The sequence below is a fragment of the Etheostoma spectabile genome, chromosome 5, assembly GCF_008692095.1.
Source record: "Etheostoma spectabile isolate EspeVRDwgs_2016 chromosome 5, UIUC_Espe_1.0, whole genome shotgun sequence".
Lineage (NCBI taxonomy): Eukaryota > Metazoa > Chordata > Actinopteri > Perciformes > Percidae > Etheostoma > Etheostoma spectabile.
The window spans coordinates 28,176,901-28,202,534 of NC_045737.1; the positions used below are offsets into that span (position 1 = coordinate 28,176,901).

The following is a 25,634-nucleotide window of genomic DNA, read 5'->3' on the forward strand; positions in this document are numbered from 1 at the left end:
ATTCGGCTAAGCCCTGAGCTAAAAGAGAAGCTACTGATAATGGTTCTTCGATCACCATTTTCTTCATTTTCTCCATCCACATTCACATTGGTGAAAAACAAACAAAAAGCTTTAATCTTAAACCTGTGGCTGATAATAGATCCTCTAGCAAGGATGCATGCACAGGAAAGAGAAAGGTTGGTAGATGAAGAGGGAGCTGGCTTGCTGGCGGTGTTGCTGGTATTTCCTCCAAGATCCAAAGGATACAGACGAGGTGGAAGGTTTCTGACTGAAAGAAGCTGAGGTTCACCTGATATACAATTATTCATCATTCACTCACCTACAAGGTGGAAAAAATGGAACAACGACGGCAATATTATTACAACAGAGGTAAAAGAGCGAGACAGCTACACTTCAACATCAGCAAGAAAGAGTGGCAGGATGAAGAGAACGAAACAGATGAAGACACTGAGCGAGGTGACAGAGAAGACGAAAAAAGAAGGAAACTCGAGTCGCTCAGGTATTATGTGACTGATTCTGTAAAGAGAGTAAAGATGATGATGAGGAAGAAAAAGGGCACAAAAACGATGAGCAAGTTGTTGTCAAAACGAAGACAGCAACCCAGTTAAGAAGAAGAAGCAACCTATTACAGTTGGCTGAGGACGCAATACTTCTGTCCTCTCCTGTCCACCAGCTAACGTCCTCTTGTTATTTTCTCCTCACCTTTGTTCTGGCTTGGCGTCATTGCCATTCTCATTATCAACGTGGTCATGATCGCTGGCTGTTTCCTCTCGCCCTGTTGCCGGCTGACCGGCCTTGTGGCGTCTCCCCTCTTCCTCAAACATTGCTGGAGATTTGGAGCAGATTTAACCAGTAGGACGGGGGGGGGGGGGGGGGGCATCTTCCGATGTGGATCGTTGTCAGCTCCTGCGTAGTATTTTTCTCCTATATTGCTGAGTATGTGCCAGCATCAACTTCAGTAGCCTTTTCCCTGCTTCTCCTACTTTCCCTACTTCTCCTGAACCTTCATATTCTCTGGTTTTCTCAAAGTGCCTCTGTCTCCCTCTCTCGATTTGCCTCTCTGTTTTGTTTCCTGAGCCTTTTCTCTATCTAGCATAGCTTATTGCATTACCGTTCCAACACTTTCTGACGCAACCGCTCTCTGTCCTTGTAAATGTCTGTCTCTCTGTTGCAACACATATTTACTTTATATATATATATATATATATATATATATATATATATATATATATATATATATATACACACACACACACACACAGATGAGCGTCAATCCCAAGGAGAAACACAGCGCAGCCTAAGCTGGAAGGAGAGGAGAAGTAGAGCATTGGGTCACGTGACCAGGGAGTGCCAATGAGGAAGGGGGAGAGCAATGAGCAAGAGCGGTAGAAAACACATGTGGCGATGACGTAGCTGCATCGTCATCTTCATCATCAGTGTCTCCCACCCCAACGCTTGCCTCCACCACTGGGTGGGCACATGTGTCATCTGACACATGTGCCCACTCACTTCTATCACCAACAACACACACCAATGGACACTCAAAAACATGCTCTTTCATTCACCCGACTCACTTGTGCGCTACACTCACCCCCCCCCCCCCCCCCCCCCCAACTGCAATGACACATCATTTCGAGCTCAACACTCGACTCACAACCCGAATCACATGCTCTCCGCGCACAGTTCCTCATTTTAAAGAACTGCTAAACACAACAGACCTTTTCTGTCCTTTAATGCTGCACTCTTATCAAAAAATGATTCCGGCTATTCAACTACAATAAATAATTTTTCAAAGCTAACAGTCGTTAGGCTAAAAGACACTTTGACAGAACAGCAGTCATCACATCACTAGATCTATTACAAACTGTTGAATGAATGATACCACATGGTTATAACACTGTCACCATTTTTAAATGAATATCAAAAAAACAGAACAGAAACGCAAGCTGAACTTGTGACCGAGAGAAGACGGCCGTGCTTCATCTACATAGATGGAACCTCCTCAAACTCAAATTTGTCTGCTCAAAAAATGTGATGTGGATGTTAGGTAAAACTAAACTACAGGAAGACTACTCTTGATTTAAACCGGCTGCACAAAGCAGATGTCATTTCAGGTAAAACATTGCTCAACAATTCTGGTGTTTACTTCAACCATGTTTGGCTGTGCTAGATAATTAAGAAATGTGACAATGATAGAGACGACCATAAAATATGCTATTGACTTTAAAATGTTATTTTGGGATTAAAGCCATATACAGAAACAACCCTAACATGCTGCCATTCAGGTTTGCCCAATAGAGCTGTCCTGAAATCACCTCCGGAACACACTGGGTGACTTCTCCTCTAGATAACAGAACAACGTGACAGGTTACATTGTAACTAGAAGGTATATTAGTCTGTAGCCATGTCCCAGTTAACTTTTAATGTGACTGTGTTCACTTTACATGACGATAAGAGCTCAAGAGAAATTTAAACAACAGTTGAAGTATCTCAACTTTTTGGGTGAAAAGGAAATGGAAAACATAAACAAGTATGTTACTTACGGTAAATCTGCTGTAACCTGGCATTGAGAGAAGATAAAACAGACACTCCAATTCTCACATCGATCACTTCATCTCACAATCTAGTCAAATTATCATCCAAAAGCATTGTTTTACGCCTCTGTGTCTCTCTCTCTCCATCTCTCTCACTTCTCTGTCTTACGCTCACTGTTTCTCAGCAGCACAGAGGAAAGGTCTTGGTTGTAGGAGGGATGACTGACAACAAAAGTCCATCGGCAGCAGTGTGTGTTGGGTTGGCTTGCATATGACTAAGCCTGAGTCATCTATTTCTTTTCTTTTAAACAAAGTCCTGACATAAAACCCTCACACACGAAACAATTCAATATTTAAATATTACCAGCGCATCGGTAGTGGGAGGTCTGTGTGTATGAAACACACAGAAACCAATAGAGAACTGTTTGAAGGGTACCATGGGTGAATAATCTTTACGAGAACTGATCTCCTATTTCTGCACCTTCAGCACCTCTCTACAGTGGGAGGAAGGGTAAAGGAAAGAAGCTTTATCTAGCAGCCATTAAGCAACTCACATGAGCATCACTGTCTTAACATGAGGTTCCTTTTCCCTCCTCCTATCTCTTCCTGTCAGCAGGCTCCCATCTACCTCCATACACCCCCACTCCCAACCCATACTGCCCTGCCGTCCAATGGCAAGGTCATCTCATCTGACACACTCTGTTACTCTCAGTCTTTCTCCTTCCCCCTCTTTCTTTGCTCTCTGTCGCTTTACCTTTCACTTTCTTTTTTTTCTCTTTGTGTCCCCCCCCAACACACACTTCCTTATTTCTCATCACATATACACAGAGGCAAAGACACAAAACAAATGCACACACTGGCAACAAATGCAGAGGCACACTTTCATTGATTTTTTCTCTGCACACATACATGCTAGTATGCATACAGTATTGGATTGTTGACTGAGGGTCACTGGGTTTATTGGGGGGCAGGACAAGAGGCTGCAGAGCTGCACTGAGCAGCTCCTATTAAACAGAGCAGAAGCAACACAAAGTGTTTCAGCCTGGTTAAACAAATATGACCAATGTATTACTGTTATCTCCGATTATGGTTAGTTTACTATTCATTTTGACTAGTTTTTTTGTTTTTTATCAACAAACCAGGCACACAATTGTTTTTGATATCACAAATTTCATGAAAAGGATATACACTGTATAGTAAAATAATCGACAGTGCTTTTTTTTTATTCGAAATGATAAAAGAAAATGGTTGCATATCCTCTATAAGAGTGTGTAGCCATATTAAGGGTGAATCTGTATCTGTTAATGTACTTTAGCTTTCCATCTGTCTGTCTATAATGAGTAACAGACTGTTAACATATTGTTCAAATTTTAGGCATCACCTTGTTCCTTCAACCTTGCATCTGTCTGTTTGGCTGTTTCTTTCTCTTTGTCTTTGCTTTCACCCTCCACCCTCCATCCTCCACCCTCCATCCTCCATCCTCCACCCTCCACCCTCCACCCTCCACCCTCCATCCTCCATCCTCCACCCCCAACATGCTCCCAGGCAGGATGGTGTTAGGTTGAGGGTGTGTTTGGGTGTAGATCGTAGTGCTGAGTGTAGGGTATCCAGACTGAGTCATACCTCCTGACTTTCGGCACGTGCAAGTTGGCACGAATAGCCCAGCTGGGGAAGGCCCCCCCCCCCCCCCCCACACACACACACACACACACACACTCCTCTTCAGCACTCCGCACAAAGAGAAAGGGAGGAGTGGTTTTCAGAGGGAGGAGAGAAAAACTGGAAAGGTGGTGATGAGTGGGGGGCTGCTGGGCAGGGTGGAGCCGCTAAGAAATAACGAGGCGGAGGTGGAAGAGGAGGGGGCGCTGTTTTTAAGAGGCAGCTCTTTGTGCCTGAGGTTTGGTGTATGGAAAGAAGGAGAAGACTGTAATCAATATCTAAAATACGTTCTGAGTCTGAGACAAAGACAACAAACATAAGGGAAATGGATGGAAAAGAAGTGAGTAAAAAAGGGTTCAAAAACAATATAAGAACACTGTGTTCTACTACCTGCCAGGCTAATGTGTGCCAAGTCACGAAAAACCGCTGAACAGTAAAATCTAAATGGACAATGATGTAATCCTTAACAGAACACAGTTGTTTCAAATACTAGAGCAGTTTTCTTCAGGTGAAACACATCACAGCCCAGATGATTATGTGATGACTTTTGGAGACAATATTAGGGGTTTAAATCAGAACTTGAGAGAGAAAAACAGAGAGAAACCTTCCCCAGGTCTGCACAGTGGCTGGTTGCCAGCCTTGTCTCTCTCAGGACTTGGGCTAAGATTAGCTTCCCATATGTTCAAGTCAGGCGTAGCCGGGCTTAAAGGGCCAGTACTCAACTGTGCACTATGAAGCCATGTTGTACTTTACATACACTAAATCATACTGATTTACAACCAAGGTCAAAATGGATTCTAATGAATGGCTAGATGATCTTTTGTCCTTTTAATGGAACGTTTCTGAGAACGCATTACATGCCATGCATTTCTGAGCTACAACCAGTTGTATGCCCTGTCTTGCACTGTAATCAGTCTAATCAACCTCTGTTGGATACCTCCACTGAATTCACAGGAATATACTTCCATTGTTTCAGAAATCAATGTTTTTATGTGCATGTTCCAATAGTATGTGATGAAAACTCCAACAGCTGTGGTGCTGCGTTACATAAAACCTGGCAGAGTCAGGCAGCAGTGGGATTCAGGATTGAATAAAGTGTGTGCCCAGTGGGAACAGCAGAGCAGCCACCAGAGAGGTGAGAGTTAAAGAGCTCGAGCAACAGCTGGGGCTCCTCCTCCTTCTCTTTCCATTCATTTTTTATTAACTGCGGCACCAGGCGGCCGACAACCTCCCCCCGATATTAAACACCGATACCACCAACAACGCCAACAAGCCACCAACCACAACTCGTTGTGCCATGCAAGTTATTGATCCAGCCCAGGACTCAGCCATGTTCACTGCATTTATGCAGGTATAAGAAGTGTAGCAGGACAGACATTGCTGAGACAAACATCTGCTAATTATCATTAATAACAGTGCTTGATAACAGTGCAGAGCTTAGCAAGCCTCTATAAATCAATGATTCCATGCAAGTGAGGTAATTGTTGGTGACTTGATTACATACATTGAAACGAAATCCAATGAGGCTTTACCTGGAAGGGTCGTTGATGAAATAGTTGTTTCATAAGCATTAAGTGACAAACACTTGCACTTCTACACATTTCACTATAGATGCTGAAGACACTGAGGAGTTTTTCAGTGCCTGGTAGCAGCCTACTCTTCCTGGGTTTTAATAAAAAAGTTGTAGTTGACAACATGACTTTTAGATTAAAGGAAGATCTTTGCATCTTAGGAACCAAAACCCTGACTACTGGTATAATTGTTGACTTTCACATTTTAATCAGCCATTAGATCACTAGTTGGGCATCAAAGCACACTGGAAATAGAGCTGCACTTCTTTACTGAATGAGTGGAAACCTTATAGAGCAGTAAATACATAGAAAGCCAGCGCTGAATGGAAGCACTGATGTCACTTCCTGAGTCTGTACAACATACCAAACCACTTTCTACACAAATACACACATGTGGTGCTGGCTAGTTGGTCATGTGACCAACCTTGGATGCCGGACTTGAGCTAAAATTAAAGTAATGATGTCATCAGACATTCAGTGTTACCACGGAAACTAGGTCAGTGTTAACCCTTTGCGAACGAGGCTGGGGATTCCACGTAAGGCTGAACATATGATTAACAAACGTTCCATCTGCTGTCAACGCAATTGTGGTGGTTTGAGTGTTTCTACTCGGCTTTTGACTCTTTCCCGCCAGGCAACTGTGTGAAGTTCATCTCATGCAGAAAGAGGAAATCCTGTGTATGGGCGTGGAAGAAAAAAAATGTGAGCGCAGGCTGTCTGTCTTGTAACCTGTTGTGGTAAACTCTTAATTTAGGTTTGCTTCCGGAACAGTAAAACAGTGAAAATAAATCATTGCAAGTGCTGTCTGACGTGCTTTAACCATGTCTACGTGACGACTGTACTACTACACTGTTTTTATGTTCTAACATGTTGGAGCTGTCTTGTGGGTCCTGAAAATACTGATAAATTATACTGTATAACTACATTATTTAAATTGTGAAAAATACCCTCAGCTTGTTGGGTGTAGACCGGGTTTGTCTTTGTGTAACCAGGGAAATGTGTGACAAGGATACTCCACCAAGGACACAATCCTTCTACAAACAGGAGCTCAGGAAAGCCATACAGAGGCAGAGAACACAAACTTCTTCCCTTCCTTTTTCCCCCCTATAAACCAGATGGCCGTATATACCTTGTAGATGAAGAGACTACACATAGATAGGGATTAGAGCAGCCTTAGAAGTAAATTAGATTATGTCACTGAGCTAAACCCATTAATGACATTTGGAAATGATTGACTAACCTATATACCATCAATGTAGTGAAGCTGAATGTATCTGCCAGCATGAATGTCCCTGAGTCATATGTTCTCACGTGCACGTGTCTAAGTTTACACGACTAAAATGGTTCACTAGGCATGTGATGGCAAGTCAAATCAAAGTTTTCTTTCTTCTAATGGAGCGGACAGCACAGAATTCAAACAGCTTGTTTGGTGCTTAATAAATCCTCGCCACTCAAACTTCCTTTCCACATAAACACACAAGCGTGCCCCGACTCGGCAAGCTGTAGAACAGCAGCTCTCACCGGCCACACGCCACAGGTTACTATGCCCGACAATCAAACACGTACGCATGCGTGACCCACTAACTTTTACTCCCTTTACCTCATTTGACTCCAGAACCTAGGAGGACGGCCCCCCTGGCTCCTGAGCCAGCGCGTAGGGTTCCTCCTCCTCCCTCCCTCCTGCTTTCCCTGGTCTCTTGTATCTACACATGCCTGGCTCTGGCACCAATCAGCGGGCAGCGTGGGATGCTTTAAACTGAGAACGCCGCCACTTCATCACTGAGGTGCTCAGTTCACCGCAGCTTGGAGATAAAGCTAAAGTTTAATATAGTCAGCTTCCGAGCAGGGCAATTTGGATGGGAAGGCAGCTGCCCGAAGATATATGCTGCACATTTATTCCACCCTGGTATTTATCAGGGCTTTTATAATGAGCACACGTGTTTGCCGGAGAGAGTCAAATAGACAAATGACAACCCAGCCACACAATCGCTGCTTTTTCTGCGAAATAGACATTGATGATTAAACCCATTCACAAAAATACATACACATATACATACATAACAAAACTAACAGAGTGGAGTCATATTTGTGGAAATGCACGTGCAAATACACACAGAAAGAGTAGAGGACCTGGACACTGCACTGACTAACCACCACATTTACACCTCACAAGACCCTCATGGCACTGATGAACCAACAGGTGGACAGAGATTAACGGCAGATGACAGAGATGACACACAGAACAGCACAGAGACACAAAACCAATGCCCTCTCCTACCTCAGCTGCCAGGTCAGGGTTTCCCGAGCAGCCTTGTCGGTTGTCTTCAAAATATTCCACCTGCACAGCCATTCAACAGAACAAGAGAGGGGGGAGTGAGAAGGAGACAGAGAGAGATGGGAGGGGGTGAGAATAACAATCAATAGAATAATGCGACAAGGGCCTGTTCAAAAAGACTTGTCATTATGGACAGTAGGACCACCAGGTACAACATGTATGCCTTTTCACACACACTCTCCTCATCAATCCTGTCATCCTCAGCAACCATCAGAAAGCTGCCATTCACACAAATGCCTTTTCTTTGATTTGTGTTCAAACAGTGAGCCGGCACTTCCCTCTACTGCTGGGATATAATATAAGAGACAGCAAAGCAAGACTCAATTTCAATTATAGAATTATGTAATGTCTGTATCCTGACCTGGCGCAGCCTCCCTAATTTATGCATTAGACGAGTCTGCATAACCCAGTTTTTTAAAGGGTAAATTAGCAAAATGTGCACAAGTGTCAGTAAATAGGTTAGCTGATAGTCAGATGCAATAGATGGAAATGGTTCATCAAAGCAGGGCTAATTATTGTAAAACAATGGCATCTTCTTATTGGGCACAGTGTGTCCACCTTGTCTACATGGCCCTGACAGTCTCAATGTTAAATGATGTGTTTTGTCTTGAGTTGTCCCGCCAACCTCATCTCCCCCTTCCTCTCAATCCTAAAATAGTCTGGAGCAATGAATATTTACCCTCCAAGCCTCTGAGCTGCCTTGGTTTGTACTCCTCCGTCCGCTGGCCGAATCCCCATCAGAAGACTCTGGCTCCCTCTTGTCTTCACCTCTATTCCTCTATCCCTTTCTTCTTGCTATCTCTTTCTCTCTCTCTACCTCTCCACTCTTCTTTCTCGGTCTCTCTCTCTCGTCTGTGTTCCTGCAGCCCATTCAGGAAGCCATCTTGTGTTTTTAATCTGGCTTTACATGAGCCCTCGTACGCACGTTCTCTCTCTCTCTCTCTCTCTCTCTCTCTCTCTCTCTCTCTCTGTGTGTGTGTGTGTGTTGCTTGGTCTCTTGCTCTACCCCCTCCCTCTCCCTCTCCCTCTCGCTCTCTACTGCTAGTATGCCAATAGGTCTACCGCACACAAGCTCATACACACACATACACACACACACACACACACAGGAGAGGGATTTTTTTTTCTGTGATCGCTATCACTCCTTCCTCCCACTCGTTCTTTTTCCTTTTCCTTATGCATACATGATGTAAATGCCCCCTCTACCACCCCCTCCCCCTCTGTCTCACTTCAAACATATACACTCATGAACAAATGTATATACACAAGCACACACACACACACACACACACACACACACCACACACACACACAACTCGCCGGAGAGACGTCACGCTAGAGATAGCACACAAAGGCAGTCTGTCCACCAATCAGAGGCCGGGCTGGGCTCTGCTGCTAGGGTGAAATAGAAGGAGAGCAAGTGAGGGCGGCTACAGAGGGAGAGAGAGATAGAGAGAGAGATAGATAGAGAGAGAGAGAGAGAGAGAGAAATTGGAGCTAGTAAAGGGAGGTTAAAATAAAAAGGGTAAGGGTCTGTGTGTGTGTGTGTGTGTACAGCACCATAAAAGAGAGGCTGACATAAAGAGATGGTGGACGGGAGGAGTGTGTGAGTGTGAGTGTGCGAGTGTTGGGGGGGGGGGGGATGGGTCCTCTCTATGCCTGTCAATTATCTCCTCAAACTCGCCTTCCCTAAACAATGCCTCTGGTATGTGGTATAGCTGAACACCATCTGGGTGTCAGGGCTGCCTGCAATAACTGGACTGGACTGCACACACACACACACACACACACAGACATTTATTTTCACAAAGACCCTCTCAAACAGCCTCACAACCCCCGTCTGACAGGAAAAATGCACAATTACACAGCAAAGCCCAACATGCTGACTCAAAGAAAGTGAAGACACTAAAAATGAGCACATTGCCACTGTTATTCTGTGATGTTATAAGAGAAGTACACATTAAAACTACATAAGCGCCATATGCAAAATGTCATGGTGTCACAAAAATTACAAATCATCAGCTGTGATCATGTTCACATTCAGTGATCTCCAAGGATACGCGTGCTAATACTTTATAAGCTGCCGGGGGCTCACATTTCCTTTACAAAGTCTGTGCGAGAAAGACATACCAAGTATATTTTGAAAGCCTGTGTTCATAATGTTTATATTCTGAGTGTGAAAGATCATCTTCAGCTTGTAACTTTAATAAACCAGACATCATCGCATGTTCTTGCCAGAGTGCTAAACCATAAAAGCCAAGGGGAAATGTTTTTTTCCAAATCAGTAACCGTGTATTGCTAGATGCATTTCTCTTTTTAACAAACCCTTTTAAAAACTGTAAATGATCACCTTTTGTGAAACGGGAAGTTTAACAAAAACAAATTGTGTGCCTAAGTGGTGCCAGAGTGAAAAGGGCTGCTGGATTAGTAACCGCAGCAAGACAAGACAAAGTCAGCGAAAGTTCATGCAGGCTGGCGAAGACACGGCGGATCGAGGCAGAAAGGACAGAAAGTGAGAGGCAGACAGAGACACAGACACAGAGAGAGAATCGGAAAGAGAGAGGGATCTGAAGTGTGGCGTCGTGATGCAAGGCAGCCACACAGTGACACAGCATTCTGTCTGACACTCTCATATGGCATGGGAAACCCCCTTTGCTGACGTCAGACGGGCCACGTGTGTGTATGAATGTGTGTAAGTGTGTGTGTGTGTTTATGTGTAAGAAGAGGGCGTGTTTGTGCAAAGCTGGACAGCGAGAGCGGCTGCTTCGTTACAGGTGGCCGGGGTAGCACATAGCGGCTTAGTCGCAGTACAAGCGTTTTAGTTAAGGCAGCAGTAACAGGAAGAGTAACTGTAGTTGTGAATTAATAATACTAGTTTATGAAATGAATCTAAGCACCACCTGTCAAGGGAGGCTCGTTAGAAATAGTTGTCTTTGCAGGAATAACAAATGCAGAATCAAAAGGAAGAAACACAATCAGCACATCTCGCCTCGATCGAACTGTCCCTCCTCTTTCAGGCTTTCACAGCCTTTAATGGACACCTTTCAATCACTGACAGAGCATACAGCATTCACTCACAGATGCAAATCCTATCTACTTCTAGACAGCGCCACATTCCTGACATACAATTGCCTTCATTGAACCCAATTTCACTCATAAATGCCCTGTAGGTCACTGTTGTCTACTCACATTTTAGACCTGCAAACTAACTAACCCCACACTAAAACACACTCACAACATACGGACACAGTGGAGGGAGGCTCATTAGAGCCGTTCGGATTGCATATTGTATTTTATTATTTTTCTATCAATTAGATTAACTTGTCTAATTTATTGTATTGATTCAGATAGTTTGCTTATTCTTTTTACTCCACTCCTACCCTGGAAATCCAGAGTTCTTGCAAGAGCACAATTTGAATTTGTTCAGCGAGTTCCTCTGGCATCAAGTAATGCTGCTCATTAACTATGCCCTTGTGGCCGAGCTGCACCAATCATATCGGTGTATCTGATGTAGGCGGGACCAGAGGCCAGCTGCACCAATCACATCGGTGTATCTGATCGAGGCGAGCTGAACAGATGACGACAGTCTAATCTACCAGTTAGCTCCGCCGGTAGGTAGCTAAGCATATGGGGCTCTGGATTCTTCACCCTGTGTGTTGTTGTGATTGGTCTTAGTGTTATCCAATTGCGTGCAGTGAGATTTTCAAAAGCATGGTTGGTGCCGCCCCTCGAGATCGGCGACTTTCATTACTCAATGCCAGACCCTTACATTTTCGGATGTGGGTCTGGATTTCCAGGCTACTCCACTCCTCTATTTTATTCACATTAACAATTAGTAACCTGTTTCTAGGAGTGCACCTGGAAAGAAAACTCTATGGACATTTTGACCATATGGATTCTTAACCAGGCTATTAAGTAAGAGCATGTTATGTGAATGTAAAGAGTTGTGAGTAAAACACATTTTGAATTGTCACATTTAATCTGTTGAACTGTTGTATGAAATTGAAGGTGCTGCCCATATTCACATGGTACACCAGTGAGCAACTGTCATGGTAGAAGATGGAGGCTGTGGTTGCCAGGCAATAAGGGACTCAGCTGCTAACATCCATTGAGAGGTCAAAGGGCAGGGATGAAGGGATTGTGGGGGAGGAGGGATTTTCATATATAAAGTAGATCTTTGCCACAAGATCTCACTAATCCTACTAATACACAAGGTAAATCGCATTTGGTTGAGGTTAGATCAAACCCTAGGTATAACTGAAAGGGATCCATATCTCTATATATATGTACTGTATATATACAGCCCAGTAGATTCTGCTTATTTTGAAGAATAGTTGACACTATTCATTCAGAAATCACTAAATAATACCTATCCAAAATGGTGAGCACATTTTTGAAAATCTGTACAAAACCATACCAATATAAATCAATTCAGATCAATATTTTGTAAAAGAAAAATTCCAAACCGAAGAAACAATTAAAGATTACAGCTGCAAGCAGAGATGAACAGGCCCCCAGTTGACATATCAGCAACCATTGGACAGTTGCAGTAGTACTATATAGCACTATATTATATGTGAATATTCTGAAAATTCTAAATTCTAATTTACATTAAAACTGTAAAAAAAAATCTGAATTTGAATATTAGGGATGAGCGAGTACAGCATTATCTGTATCTGTATCTGTATCTGAATATGCCCCCACATTTTGAAATTAGTATTCAAACAGTCTTGTTGGTGCTTGGGCCCTGACAACCAAACCCCCCTTGATTTACTTGGGAATTATTGACCACACAGACAAAATTAACAGAATTAAAAATAAAATGCTCAAATGTAGCAACCCAGAGATGCCGGATGCAGTGTTAAAGTTGAATTACAGCTGGGGTGTTTTCCCAAAATCTGGTGGAAAGGGCTCATTTCCCTATCATAAGAGTGGGAACAAATCAGAACCTAATAACTACCAAGGCATTTGTGTCAGCAGCTGTCTGGATAAATCATTCTGTAGTATTCTAAATAAAAGAACACTAGATTTGAGGAACACTCCATCTTGAGCAAAAGTCTGATTGGCTTTCTCCCAAAGTACCACACAACCAAACCTATATACTCTTCACACTTTAATTAACAAACATGTACACCTAAACACAAATGGTAATTTATGTTTTATTGATTTCAAGAAGGCTCTTATACAGACTTCTACACTGTGGTATACGGGGGCAAAATCTGGTTAAATCAATGTATTTGGGCTGTTAAACTTGGAGACAAACAAACTGAATTCTTCCCTCAGAGAACAGGTGTTTGGCAGAGTTAGTCTGCTTTTGGTGTGGTGTGTTTTTTTGTGTTTTTAAATGAGCTTGCTGTTGAGTTGGATCAATGTGCTGCTCTTGCTGCCTCTCCCTCAATCAGCCCATTGCGCTGTAGGGTAATGGGGTATTGGGTATGGGGTCCACTCAGTTATCAGAGCTATACCCACTGGGACCAACATCCAACTGAATCTGAACATGCAGAATTCTGCAGATCGCTCCAAATGTACACAGAAACACACCAACAAATGCATGTAGAGCCAAACTAGGCAGATACCCACTGATAGACTGTTAAAGTCGGGTGGTTAAAAACCTGAAATCCAGCCCCCGAAACATCCTACAATCCAAAGTTCTCCAAACTCAAGAGCTGAGCTAAGAAGTTGGGTTAGGATCAGCCTCACAACAACAGTGCTCTCCAAACAGGAATCAGAGTAAAAACAATTAAAACACAATGTAAAGAAACCTATCTAGAACATTGGAAAGAAGAAACTAAAAGCCAAAGTAGATAAGCAGTGGCATGTGCTGTATTTATATAGCGCTTTTCTAGTTTTAACGACTACTCAAAGCACTTTTACATCATACAGGAAACATTCACCATTCATACACTGTGGGCTGCCGTATAAGGTGCCACCTGCTCATCAGATACACACACACAGAGATTCACACTCCGATGCGCAGCACCGGGGGCAACTCGGGGTTCAGTGTCTTGCCCAAGGACACTTCGACGTGGGACTGCAGGGCCAGGAATCGAACCACCAACCTCCCGATTAGCAGGCAACCGCTCTACCATTGAGCCACAGCCACCCCTAGCAGTCACTCGTCTTTTAATATAAACATGAATATCACCCAGGAGATGCTACACTCTGAACACTAATGGACTAGATGCAGTTTAATGACTTTATTCTGATCCTTGCGTTTACTTAATCAATACTACTTTGATATGAGAAGCCCTTAATCTAAATGGATTCTCGTAAAATACATTTTGAATGGATTCCCACAAATATGCAAACTTTTTCCATCATAAAGCAACATTTTAGTGTGCTGTTGTGAAGCTCTATATCTTATGTCTTATGTCCAAAGCTTTAAAAATGTTCCAATTATGCATTGTGCATAATAATGAAATCTGAATATTTTAGCATGGAAGTAGCTAAGTTTTGGAAACTGTTATAAATGTTCTGACTTATGCTGAATATTTCATTTCAGAAATATTGTTAATAGTATTTGCATTCAAAAGACCTGGTACAACCTTATTCATATTATATAACAGCTCCTGCCCATTATAGTTCTTGCCATTACAAAAAGCCACCTAACACTGTCTAGTCATCATGTTGTGTATGGAAGTTAGTCAGTATGGGAACGCTGGTGACAGAAACAGTGGCCACATGTTTGTTTTACTGGCTGCCCGCCCGAGGAAAAGCCGTAAATAAGTGTCCATGCTTTCATGCTTGGTCATGCTTTCAAGCCCAATCTGGTTTTTCTTGCTTCTCCTCCTCCAATACTGCTGATCATTTACTGCATCTTCCCGTCCTCCTCCTTGACTTTACCGCCCATCCCCCCAGTTTAAGCACGGAGGCACGTCCAAACACAAAGCCACACACAAAGCCACACACACGCACGCACGCACACACACACACACACACGTGCACTTCCATTAACACATATAAGTGCACTCTTTAAAAACATGCAGTCTTTCTCTTTCTTCGCACACCCACACACACAAACAGATACTGGCCTAAGGTTAACCCCCACTCCCATTCAAAGCCTCAGAGGTCAAAGGACAAAGCCCAGGCAACTACAGGAATTCTCCACTGCTGCTGTTTGGAAGCCCTCACAGTCTCTCAGCCATGCAAACATGCACAAACTGTCCACTCACAAAGTCTGTTCAAACAGACTTAAACTTTTTCACTTATTAATCTTGAAGACAATATTTAAGTAGGATACATAACAACAAAGGTTACCCATCTGTATCTTCAGCACTCAGCACAGCAAGCAAATACTCATGCTCTCCATATTTATTATAACTAGATTCACTACATTTAAGGATGATATAAGTGGGTGTGCGCCTGTGGTTTTCTCACTTTTGGAGTTTCAATTTCTACTTTGAATACAATAGTATGTGTGGGAATTTGATTTCATTTATTTAATTGCATTAAGATTGCCTTACACAGGAAAAGACATCCAATACAATCAAGAATAAAAACACTATAAAGTTGAGGACTTATTTCCATTGTGGTCCTCAACACATACCATCAGGGCAAGATAAGACACTTACAGAGTGTGTATTAAACATTGACATGATATAACATTTTACTTCAATAAATAAAAATGAAAACGGTAATTTGCCTTTTGTTGTATTCCGCTACCCTCTCTAAAAACCAGGCCTTGACTGTCTTTTTGAAAGAGTTCAGTAAGGAAATGACTTTAATTTGCCGAGCTAACTTGTTCCACTGAACTGCCCCTATAAACGCTGCCTTAAATCTAAGGACATAGGTCAGATATGCTGCCACGCATGTAAATATTGTGTGTCCTTTACTTTAGTTATAAGGCATGACAAAAAAATTGGGACACTATCAAACAATATTTTATAGATGGTCAGTCTTGACATAGTAACACGAAACTCAACAGGGAGCCAGTTAAGCTCAACAGATTGTGGTCTACCTATATGAGACTCAGAACTACTCACATTAATATTTATTCTGTGCTGTTTGCAGCTTCCCTTTAAGTCGGTTTGTTAAGCGTTCAAACCAGGAAGTACATGCAAATTCAAAATGATTTAAAATGAAGGCGTTGGCTAAAATCCTCATTGCTGACCGATCTAAAAATGTTGAGTTTCTGGCTAACAATTTTGCGAGCCCCGTGACTTTACTCAGAACCTTGTCGGCCATATTCCTGCCATCCAAGTGGTTTTCTAGGATGCAACCCAGGTATTTTACTGATGCTTTTGCACTTACCACAACATTATTCAAAATGACCCTAAATTCTGAACATCTCTTCAATCTGTATTTTGAACCGAACATGATGGCCTCTGCCTTACCAAAACATAGGGATAGCTTATTGTCAATCAGCCAGTTGTTTACAGAATATAGCTCTGAACTCAGGGTGCTCTCTAGACTGGATCAGTGTTCATGAAACTCTAGAAGTGCCAAATCATCAGCATACAGAAATAGTTCACATGAACAGGAGTCTGCCATGTCACAAATGTATGTTAAAAATAAGGACGGACCTAGAATGCTTCCTTGAGGAACACCGCATTTAACTATATGAGGGTCAGACAGTACTCCCTTTAAGACCACCTGTTGTTCCCTCCCTGATAGGTAAGACCTTAACCACCTACAGGTGGAGCTGTCCGCCCCCATGGCCTCAAGTTTGGCAATCAGTCTATCATGATTTACTGTACCAAATGCCTTTTGCAGATCCAATAACCCCATTCCGCAGAGATTTCCATTATAAATTTCCCTGCGTATGATGTTGGATAAATAGAGTAGGCATGATTTGGTAGAATGTGACTTCATGAATCTGGATTGGAATTTAAACATGAGGTTATTTTTATTCATGTATTCATTAAATTGCTCATTGACCATCTTTTCAAAAAAAAAAACCCACCAGATATGGGGAAAACACTAGATTCAACAGACAGGTTTAAAATATGGGAGATGTAAGGGGCTATTTGGGCAGCGGCATCTCGTAAAAACCGAGGAGATCTTGGATGCATCTAACCCAGGGCCCTTAGAGCAGTGTACCTGTAAAAGTTTTTTTTCAAGCTCCCCAACCTCAACCTTCCTTGAGATTTTAAACCAGCTGTTCTACTATAGAAGTGAAGTAAGTATTAAAAGGATTAGCAACCTCTTTATTATTGAAATTTAGGGCACAACTGTGGGAACAACCTCACTGCGTGCTTTATGATACAGCTTCAGCTCTGTTTGGGAAATCCACATAGGCTAGAGCATGTGCAGACTCCATCTTCCGAAAATACACATAGATCAGTGGCAGCACTCAAACAAGGACCAGATAAACCTAGATAAAGGTGAGGTAACTGACTGACTATTTAATTGATTTGCCTATTTATCATGATCTATTAATTTTCATAAAATAGAGAAAGATAGCCATTATTTTTCCTATTACAAAATGTGATGTTTTGTTTTGTCCAACCAACAGTCCTAAACCCAAAGGTACTCGGTCAACTATGTATTTAAAACAAATACAAGTAGAAAGTCATCACTTTGGACAAGCTGGAATGAGAACATGTTTGGATTTGTTGCTTGAAAAAGTATTAATAGATTGTCAAAGTAGTAGATGACACATTTTCCGACATTTGACCAATTGATTCAGATCCAAAAGAAACAGCATTAAATGTATTAAAACACAAGTATTTCTATTTGTTGTCTGGCAATCCCATCAACAAATAGAAACACTTCCACCATCAAAGTAGCTTTTTACAGTTACAATGCTTGTTTTAGCAGTTGTAGTTAAACCAGAATTGTTTATTCACCTTTTTAAACCACACAGAGTTGTGTCACTGTGTGAAGTGTGCTCTATAAATATATTTGAGTTGGCAGAACAATCTCTTCCATCCATTCCGACTCTGATAAACACAAGTCAGACAGTAGGAGAGAACAATGCTAAACTGTAGATGTTCATTTATAGATTTGAGTTTTGGAAAAAAGTGTCACATCTAGCATTATAGTATGTGTCATTAGGGGAAGTGCTTTAACATTTACGCACGTTGAATGTATGGCACATGCAACTAACTGGCCCTCTAAACCCAGCCTGAGGACAAACAGGTCTAGGCATGACAGATAAGGAATGCAATTAGTAGCAGCAGCAGCTCCAACGCCTAATACTATCTATCTGAATGGACATCCCAAACAAGATGTTTGTGACATCTGTAATGGTCTGTCAGGAAAGTACTGCAGCAGGTGGGTGAATGGATACACTCCCTGCTCTTCTCTAATTATCTGCTCACGTACCTTTAACTTGACACAACAACCACAATCAGCTGGCTAAAAGCAGAACAAGCTTCTACTGAGAAACCCCCTGGTGTGAGACTTTGTGTTTTAAGGTGGTTTTGGAATCGCACAGCACTGTCTCAAATTATTAATACTATTGATATGCTAACACTAATATAGTATTCCCATAAACAATCACTGTAATAGTATTATACAATAAACATATCTGTACCTCGTTCACCTCCCACTCATTCCGTCTCTTCTTCAGCTGTTCACATTTGCGCAGCTTGCAGATCTGCTTGCCCGTCTTGCGGTTCAGACAGTTTGCGCAGGTCCGGCAGTTCTCCTTGCGGAGGCAGGGAGTGCAGTTGCCACATTTCTTCCTCTTTTTCTTGTGGAGGTCACCAGTGGGGTCCACAGAGGCATAGAAGGGAGACAGAGAGAAGAGCCCTGCTTGCTGGTGTTCAGTCTCAATATATTTGCTCAGAGGAGACGTGTTCTCTAAAGATTTCCTGTGCAAATGGAGAGACTGAGCATCCTCTTCGTCCATTGAGAATTCATAAATGTCCTCAGATGGCGGGCCAGGCCCTGCCGTTGGCCTGGGCATGGTGACGGTCCTCACTTATGTCTATGTTGTCTCTTAAATAACGAGATTGTAAAATGACGGATGAACACAGTGAAGTTTAAAAAGTGAAGTTCAAAATCAACACCATTCAAACGAATCATATGTATTTGGCAGCAAGTTTGTCTGGTCTTAAAATCAAAGCTTGGCAGGAAGATAACTGGTCTAGGATCAGTCTGTGCTGTTGACTGTGTCTATCTCGATATTAAACCATCTGGAGAAAGCCTAAATCCCCCTGACTCGGTGAGCTGTGGCCAAAAAAAGTTAGCTTAAAGTAACCTTGTTTTCTAGTCTGAGTCCTCCAGGCATTGCTTAATTATTATATTGTGGTATTGGTCACCCGTTGGTGGCCCTGGAGAATCCTGGCTGTAATTTGAAGCATGGAATCCATCTTTCCCAGCTACCCTTTGGGATGGTTGGCCGACCACCACCATGGCAGTGTAGCTGGAGCCTGGGGAGTCATGGCGGTGTCTGCACAGCCTGGCCACAGTCTGGAAAGTCAAAGGGATAAAACAAAAATGTTTTAATCCACTTTTTAATCCATTTCTTTTCTAGATTTCCAGTTGAGACCTAGAATGTTTTTCTTATGGTCAGTGTGTACCGCATCTCTCTCCATCAACTGTTATGAGCAACTGAATTGTTAAGGACACTTTTTTTCGGTGTCCATTTAAGAGACTATGTCTTTTGATATTCCCCACATAAATGATCTGAACATACATGTGTGATAAATCTAAAAAGTACACTACCGGTCAAAAGTTTGGGGTCACTTAGAAATTTCCATTGCACTCCATTATAGACAGAATACCAGCTGAGGTCAGCTGCATTGCTTTTTTTTAACCCGGTCAGCAGTTTTCATATACATTATGCTTACATAATTGCAAAAGGATTCTCCAGTGTTTTCTCAGTTAGTTTTTTAAAATGATATCAGATTAGTAAACAGAATGTGCCTCTGGAACATTGGATGAATGGTTGCTGATAATGGGCAATGTAGATATTGCATTAAAGATCAGCCCCCCACTCAGATCTGCTGGTATTCTGTCTATAATGGAGTGGCATGGAAATTTGTAAGTGACCCCAAACTTTTGACCGGTAGTGTATATGTAGCCATCTTTTTTTTAACGCAGACGTATGTCTACGACTGTGATGATATGCCCTTAAAAAACATTGAGCAACTAATTTGCTATCAAGTCTGATAACTGCCGTTAGCAGTGAACTTTTAACCGGTTAAGTTCCACAAGCTGAAGGTGCGGAGCAAGATGTGTGTTCATGTTTATAAGGCGAGGCAAGGTACGTTTATTTTTTAATTCAAGCAACAAGGCAATTCAGAGTGCTTTACATAAAGGATTATAGAGCAATTAAAAACAATCGTTAAAGAGAATAGAAAATTAAGTAGCTAAACTGGAATAAAACAGAGACCGTGCAGAGAAAGAAATTAAAACCAGTCAGCGTTAAACAGAAAAGTCTTCAGGCTTGATTTAGAAGAACTGAGAGTTGCAGCGGACCACTTCCTGGTGTTAAAGGTCCCATGGCATGAAGACTTCACTTTATGAGGTTTTTTTTAACATTAATATGAGTCCCCCCAGCCTGCCTATGCCCCCCGGCTAGAAATGGTGATAGGTGTAAACCGAGCCCTGGGTATCCTGCTCTGTCTTTGAGAAAATGAAAGCTCAGATGGGGATCTTGCCCTTTATGAGGTCATAAGGGGAAAGGTTAGTTCCCCTTTTCTCTGCTTTGCTCGCCCAGAGAATTTGGCCCCCCCATTAGAGAGACATCATGGCTTTCAAACGAGCAAAGTGGCAGTTGGTCAAGGCCACGCCCCCACCTTGCCTCCCCTCAGTCTCTCCTCCACAAAAGCTACAGACTCAGAAATGGCACAAAAAAGCTCTAGTGGCTGGAATTCTGACCAAGGCTGAATTTTGGGAAAGAGACTTCAGATACAGTATTAGGGACCACTAAGGTCTACATAAAAGAGACTTCAGATACAGTATTAGGGACCACTAAGGTCTATATAAAAGAGACTTCAGATACAGTATTAGGGACCACTAAAGTCTATATAAAAGAGACTTCAGATACAGTATTAGGGGACAACTAAGGTCTATATAAAAGAGACTTCAGATACAGTATTAGGGGACAACTAAGGTCTATATAAAGAGACTTCGATTCAGTATTAGGGGACCACTAAGGTCTATATAAAGAGACTTTAGATACAGTATTAGGGACCACTAAAGTCTATATAAAAGAGACTTCAGATACAGTATTAGGGGACACTAAGGTCTATATAAAAGAGACTTCAGATACAGTATTAGGGGACAACTAAGGTCTATATAAAAGAGACTTCAGATACCTATTAGGGGACACTAAGGTCTATATAAAAGAGACTTCAGATCAGTATTAGGGGACCACTAAGGTCTATATAAAAGAGACTTCAGATACAGTATTAGGGACCACTAAGGTCTATATAAAAGAGACTTCAGATACAGTATAGGGACCACTAAGGTCTATATAAAGAGACTTCAGATACAGTATTAGGGACCACTAAGGTCTATATAAAAGGGACTTCAGATACAGTATTAGGGACCACTAAAGTCTATATAAAAGAGACGTCAGATACAGTATTAGGACCACTAAGGTCTATATAAAAGAGACTTCAGATACAGTATTAGGGGACACTAAGGTCTATATAAAGAGACTTCAGATACAGTATTAGGGACCACTAAGGTCTATATAAAAGAGACTTCAGATACAGTATAGGGGACCACTAAGGTCTATATAAAAGAGACTCAGATACAGTATTAGGGGACAACTAGGTCTATATAAAAGAGACTTCAGATACAGTATTAGGGGACAACTAAGGTCTATATAAAAGAGACTTCAGATTCAGTATTAGGGGACCACTAAGGTCTATATAAAAGAGACTTTAGATACAGTATTAGGGACCACTAAAGTCTATATAAAGAGAGACTTCAGATACAGTATTAGGGGACCACTAAGGTCTATATAAAGAGACTTCAGATACAGTATTAGGGGACAATAAGGTCTATATAAAGAGACTTCAGATACGTATTAGGGGACAACTAAGGTCTATATAAAAGACTTCAGATCAGTATGTAGGGGACACTAAGGTCTATATAAAAGAGACTTCAGATACAGTATAGGGACCACTAGGTCTATATAAAGAGAACTTCAGATACAGTATTAGGGACCACTAAGGTCTATATAAGAGACTTCAGAACAGTATTAGGGACCACTAAGGTCTATATAAAAGAGACTTCAGATACAGTATCAGGGACCACTAAGGTCTATATAAAAGAGACTTCAGATACAGTATTGGGGGACCACTAAGGTCTATATAAAAGAGACTTTAGATACAGTATTAGGGACCACTAAAGTCTATATAAAGAGACTTCAGATACAGTATTAGGGGACCACTAAGGTCTATATAAAAGAGACTTCAGATACAGTATTAGGGGACAACTAAGGTCTATATAAAAGAGACTTCAGATTCAGTATTAGGGGACCACTAAGGTCCTATATAAAAGAGACTTCAGATACAGTATTAGGACCACTAAGGTCTATATAAAAGAGACTTCAGTAACAGTATTAGGACACTAAGGTCTATATAAAGAGACTTCAGATACAGTATTAGGGACCACTAAGGTCTATATAAAAGAGACTTCAGATACAGTATCAGGGACCACTAAGGTCTATATAAAAGAGACTTCAGATACAGTATTGGGGGACCACTAAGGTCTATATAAAAGAGACTTCAGATACAGTATCAGGGACCACTAAGGTCTATATAAAAGCAACCCTACAGCACTGTGTCATGGGACCTTTAACAAGCACCACGGCTTTTATGTCTGTGGAAAGTGGATGGATATCTGTCAGTGGAATTCTACATTATCTGCTAATTATTATACCCATTTAAACATATGGCTGGTTGGTAACATAGGCTCTTCCTAGTCCACTGCAGGTGTCAGGGTAAGCATGGTCAATGGCAATTTCTAACAGTCAGATGTCCCTTTACAAGCCTGCATGTACTTAAATAGATGGTATAATTGGTTGTGTAGCATTTGGGTTAGGGTTAGAGTTCTTAGAGTTCAGTCTGACATCTGATAGCTGTCTAGATGTTGTCTGGTTTCCAAACACAGCTGTCAGTGTTGTGTTTCGAGGTAGCCTATAGCCAAACCTACGTGAGCAGTTTGCGAAGATGTGTTTTAATGGCAGACCCCACATGGACGGGGGCTTATGTCTCCCTGAATGAAAGTCAGGGGGTGATAAGTTGATGCCAGGGACAGTTCTCTTTGTCTTGTGGTCACACGCTCCAGTCAACCGTAGATAAAGTGAATTGTGCTGAAAAAACCCAATGTTTCTGTGCTAGTGGTTTCACAGCCTGCAATGAACAGGTTTTATATGTTAACAGCAATGCAGCAGCAGAGGGTAAAAGCCCCGATAAAATATATAGGCTACTTCAATTTAACATTCCACTGTGGGTTTGTGCATTTAAAAAGAACATGGATTTAAAATTGTAAACCAGTTGAATTACTAGCTTTTTGTGGCCTGTTTGCCCCCAGGCGCAAGCATAACTAACACTTTGTAAAAAAAAAAATAGAGAAAAAATTAAAGATAATAAATAGCTTACCAAACTAATTATTCTCCCAAAACGCTGAAATTAAAACAAAGTACTTGCACCATTTAAATGTATACCACAAACTTTGAAATAATAATAATAGTCTAGCTAGCTAAACATTTAACTTTGAGCGAGTTTGCTAGCTAACATTAGGTAGCCTATTAGCACTCAGCCTATACGTTGTAACATTTAATGTTGGCAGAATTTGTCTCACAATTTATTATTTTTGTACATGTAAGTATAATTTATGCTATGAAACTTTTAAGTGTGGGGGGGGGGGGGGGACTTACCAAATGGGGGTCCATGGTGTAACGTTAGCTTAGCTAAAGTGTGAAGTAATTTGTTGTGAAGATGAAACTAACGTGTCTACTTTATAGCTAAAGGTAAAGTTAATGTCCTCTGTGGAAACAGAAGACTAAATCCAACTGGGCATGTGGGACACATAGCCTGAATGTTCCTGTTTTTCCCTCCAAAACTTGACTAATTGCTAAAATATGATAGTATCGTTAAAACATGAAACAGAGCAAAAAGGCCTAACCAATAACAATGTTGCGGGGGGGGGGGTTATCTACATTTTCATAAACGCAAACTAAGGCAATAACACTGTGAAGCAACAGCACGCGCGCCGCCGGCTCCGCACGTGGTTCAGTCAACATTATGGGGCTACATTTGCCCCCCAGTCAGTGCTAGCTCCCCTCCGCCCAGATGTTAATGCCCCGGCCCAATGGTACAGCCCACACCGATTAAAGCAATCAGATAAAAAGTAACAGGCCTCCTTAGATTTCCATTAAGATAGAGGTGATTATCTCCAGCAGGGTCCACGCAGCCCACCGGCGGGACCACTGCGTTAGGTGACAAACACAGCACTTCACCGGGTGTCAATACACACTGGGATTTACATCCACGCGACAGTCTCCAAAGACACTTGCAGAGGTGTTATCATACGTCAGATGGACACATAAGTCTTAATATTTCTACTTTAATAAAACCATTAATGAAGTCGCCCACAAATAGCCAATATTAACGCATTCCAGCGGTTTGATAAAGCTTTAACGTTAACTATGCAGCAGATACTCTTGTTACTCAGATCTACAAGTGGGTTCATCGACTTAACAACCATGTATGCATAGGAAGAATATTCATAATATTAAAATACAGGCTAATATTCATAATGAAAAGAGAGAACGCCTACCAACCGCGATGAGGTCTTTAAATGCGTCGATATTCCGGTTCACTTCAGCATTCAAACGACTTTGCAAGATGAAAAATACTCACAAAAGTAGGCTACTTACATAGCATAAGGGAATAATAATAACAATTGAGAGCTACAAATGCGTCAACAAAAACTTTTCATATTTAAACATTTACAAAATACTCGTGCACAAAAGGACAGAGGGGATAAAAAGTTTAAGCCTAATGACATAACTCTGCCGCTATGTCTGGTCGAGGGTGCTGGAGGTGGAGAGAGAGAGAGAGAGAGAGAGAGAGAGAGAGGTTGTGTCCTTTGAAAGGGTTAAGTCATCAGTAAATTATGGAGTGGATCCTGCCAGCTGGAGCAAGGGGTGGGGGGTGGGGGGGGGGGACGTCATACATTGGGGATGTAGACTTAAAACTGGCCCATGTGATGCTGATTTGAAGTGGTACTCTTAAGGTCATACGATGATCTGAAACGGCCCTCAGGGTGTTGGTGGGACATTTTTACGGATAGCTTGAATGTCAAAGAGCGGTTTATAATCAGATTCCTGTGATGTCACGCAGGGGTTTTGAGCCAGATGTTGTGACATCATGAGGGGAATGAGGATCAGGACCTTTTCTGTCTGAAGGAGCCCTGTCTCCCTCCTGCACTAAACTGGGTTGGTCTGATTCCTATTAAAGGGAGCAGTGGCCCCCGCTGACAGACTTCAGGTAGCTCAGCTGCCTTTTATCCCAAGCCAGGGTCAGTCTTCTGATCCACACCATCCTCAGCTGCAGAAAGGGAGTTATGGAGGATAGTGATGTGGTCAAAAGGATGAAAAATGGATGGAGGTCTAGCTAGACA

The 25,634-nt window shown here is 41.9% G+C and overlaps 1 protein-coding gene across 6 annotated transcripts in view; it reads right to left on the reverse strand.

The window, feature by feature from the left end:
• tet3 (tet methylcytosine dioxygenase 3) overlaps positions 1 to 18,966 on the reverse strand; it is a 58,405-nt gene extending 39,439 nt beyond the window's left edge. For 2 of the 6 annotated variants that reach the window (XR_004332153.1, XM_032516791.1), the window contains exon 1: positions 2,544 to 3,069. Coding sequence is in view for 2 of the 6 variants with exons in the window: in XM_032516791.1 (XP_032372682.1) it covers positions 2,544 to 2,567 (24 nt within the window). In the remaining 4 variants the exon portion in view is untranslated. Of the gene's footprint in view, positions 1 to 702; positions 1,190 to 2,543; positions 3,070 to 8,042; positions 8,103 to 8,778; positions 9,058 to 18,576 lie in introns of those variants that run through there. The other 4 variants (XM_032516796.1, XM_032516792.1, XM_032516794.1 and 1 more) reach the window with 4 other exon arrangements.
• Between the last annotated feature and the right edge of the window lie 6,668 nt (positions 18,967 to 25,634).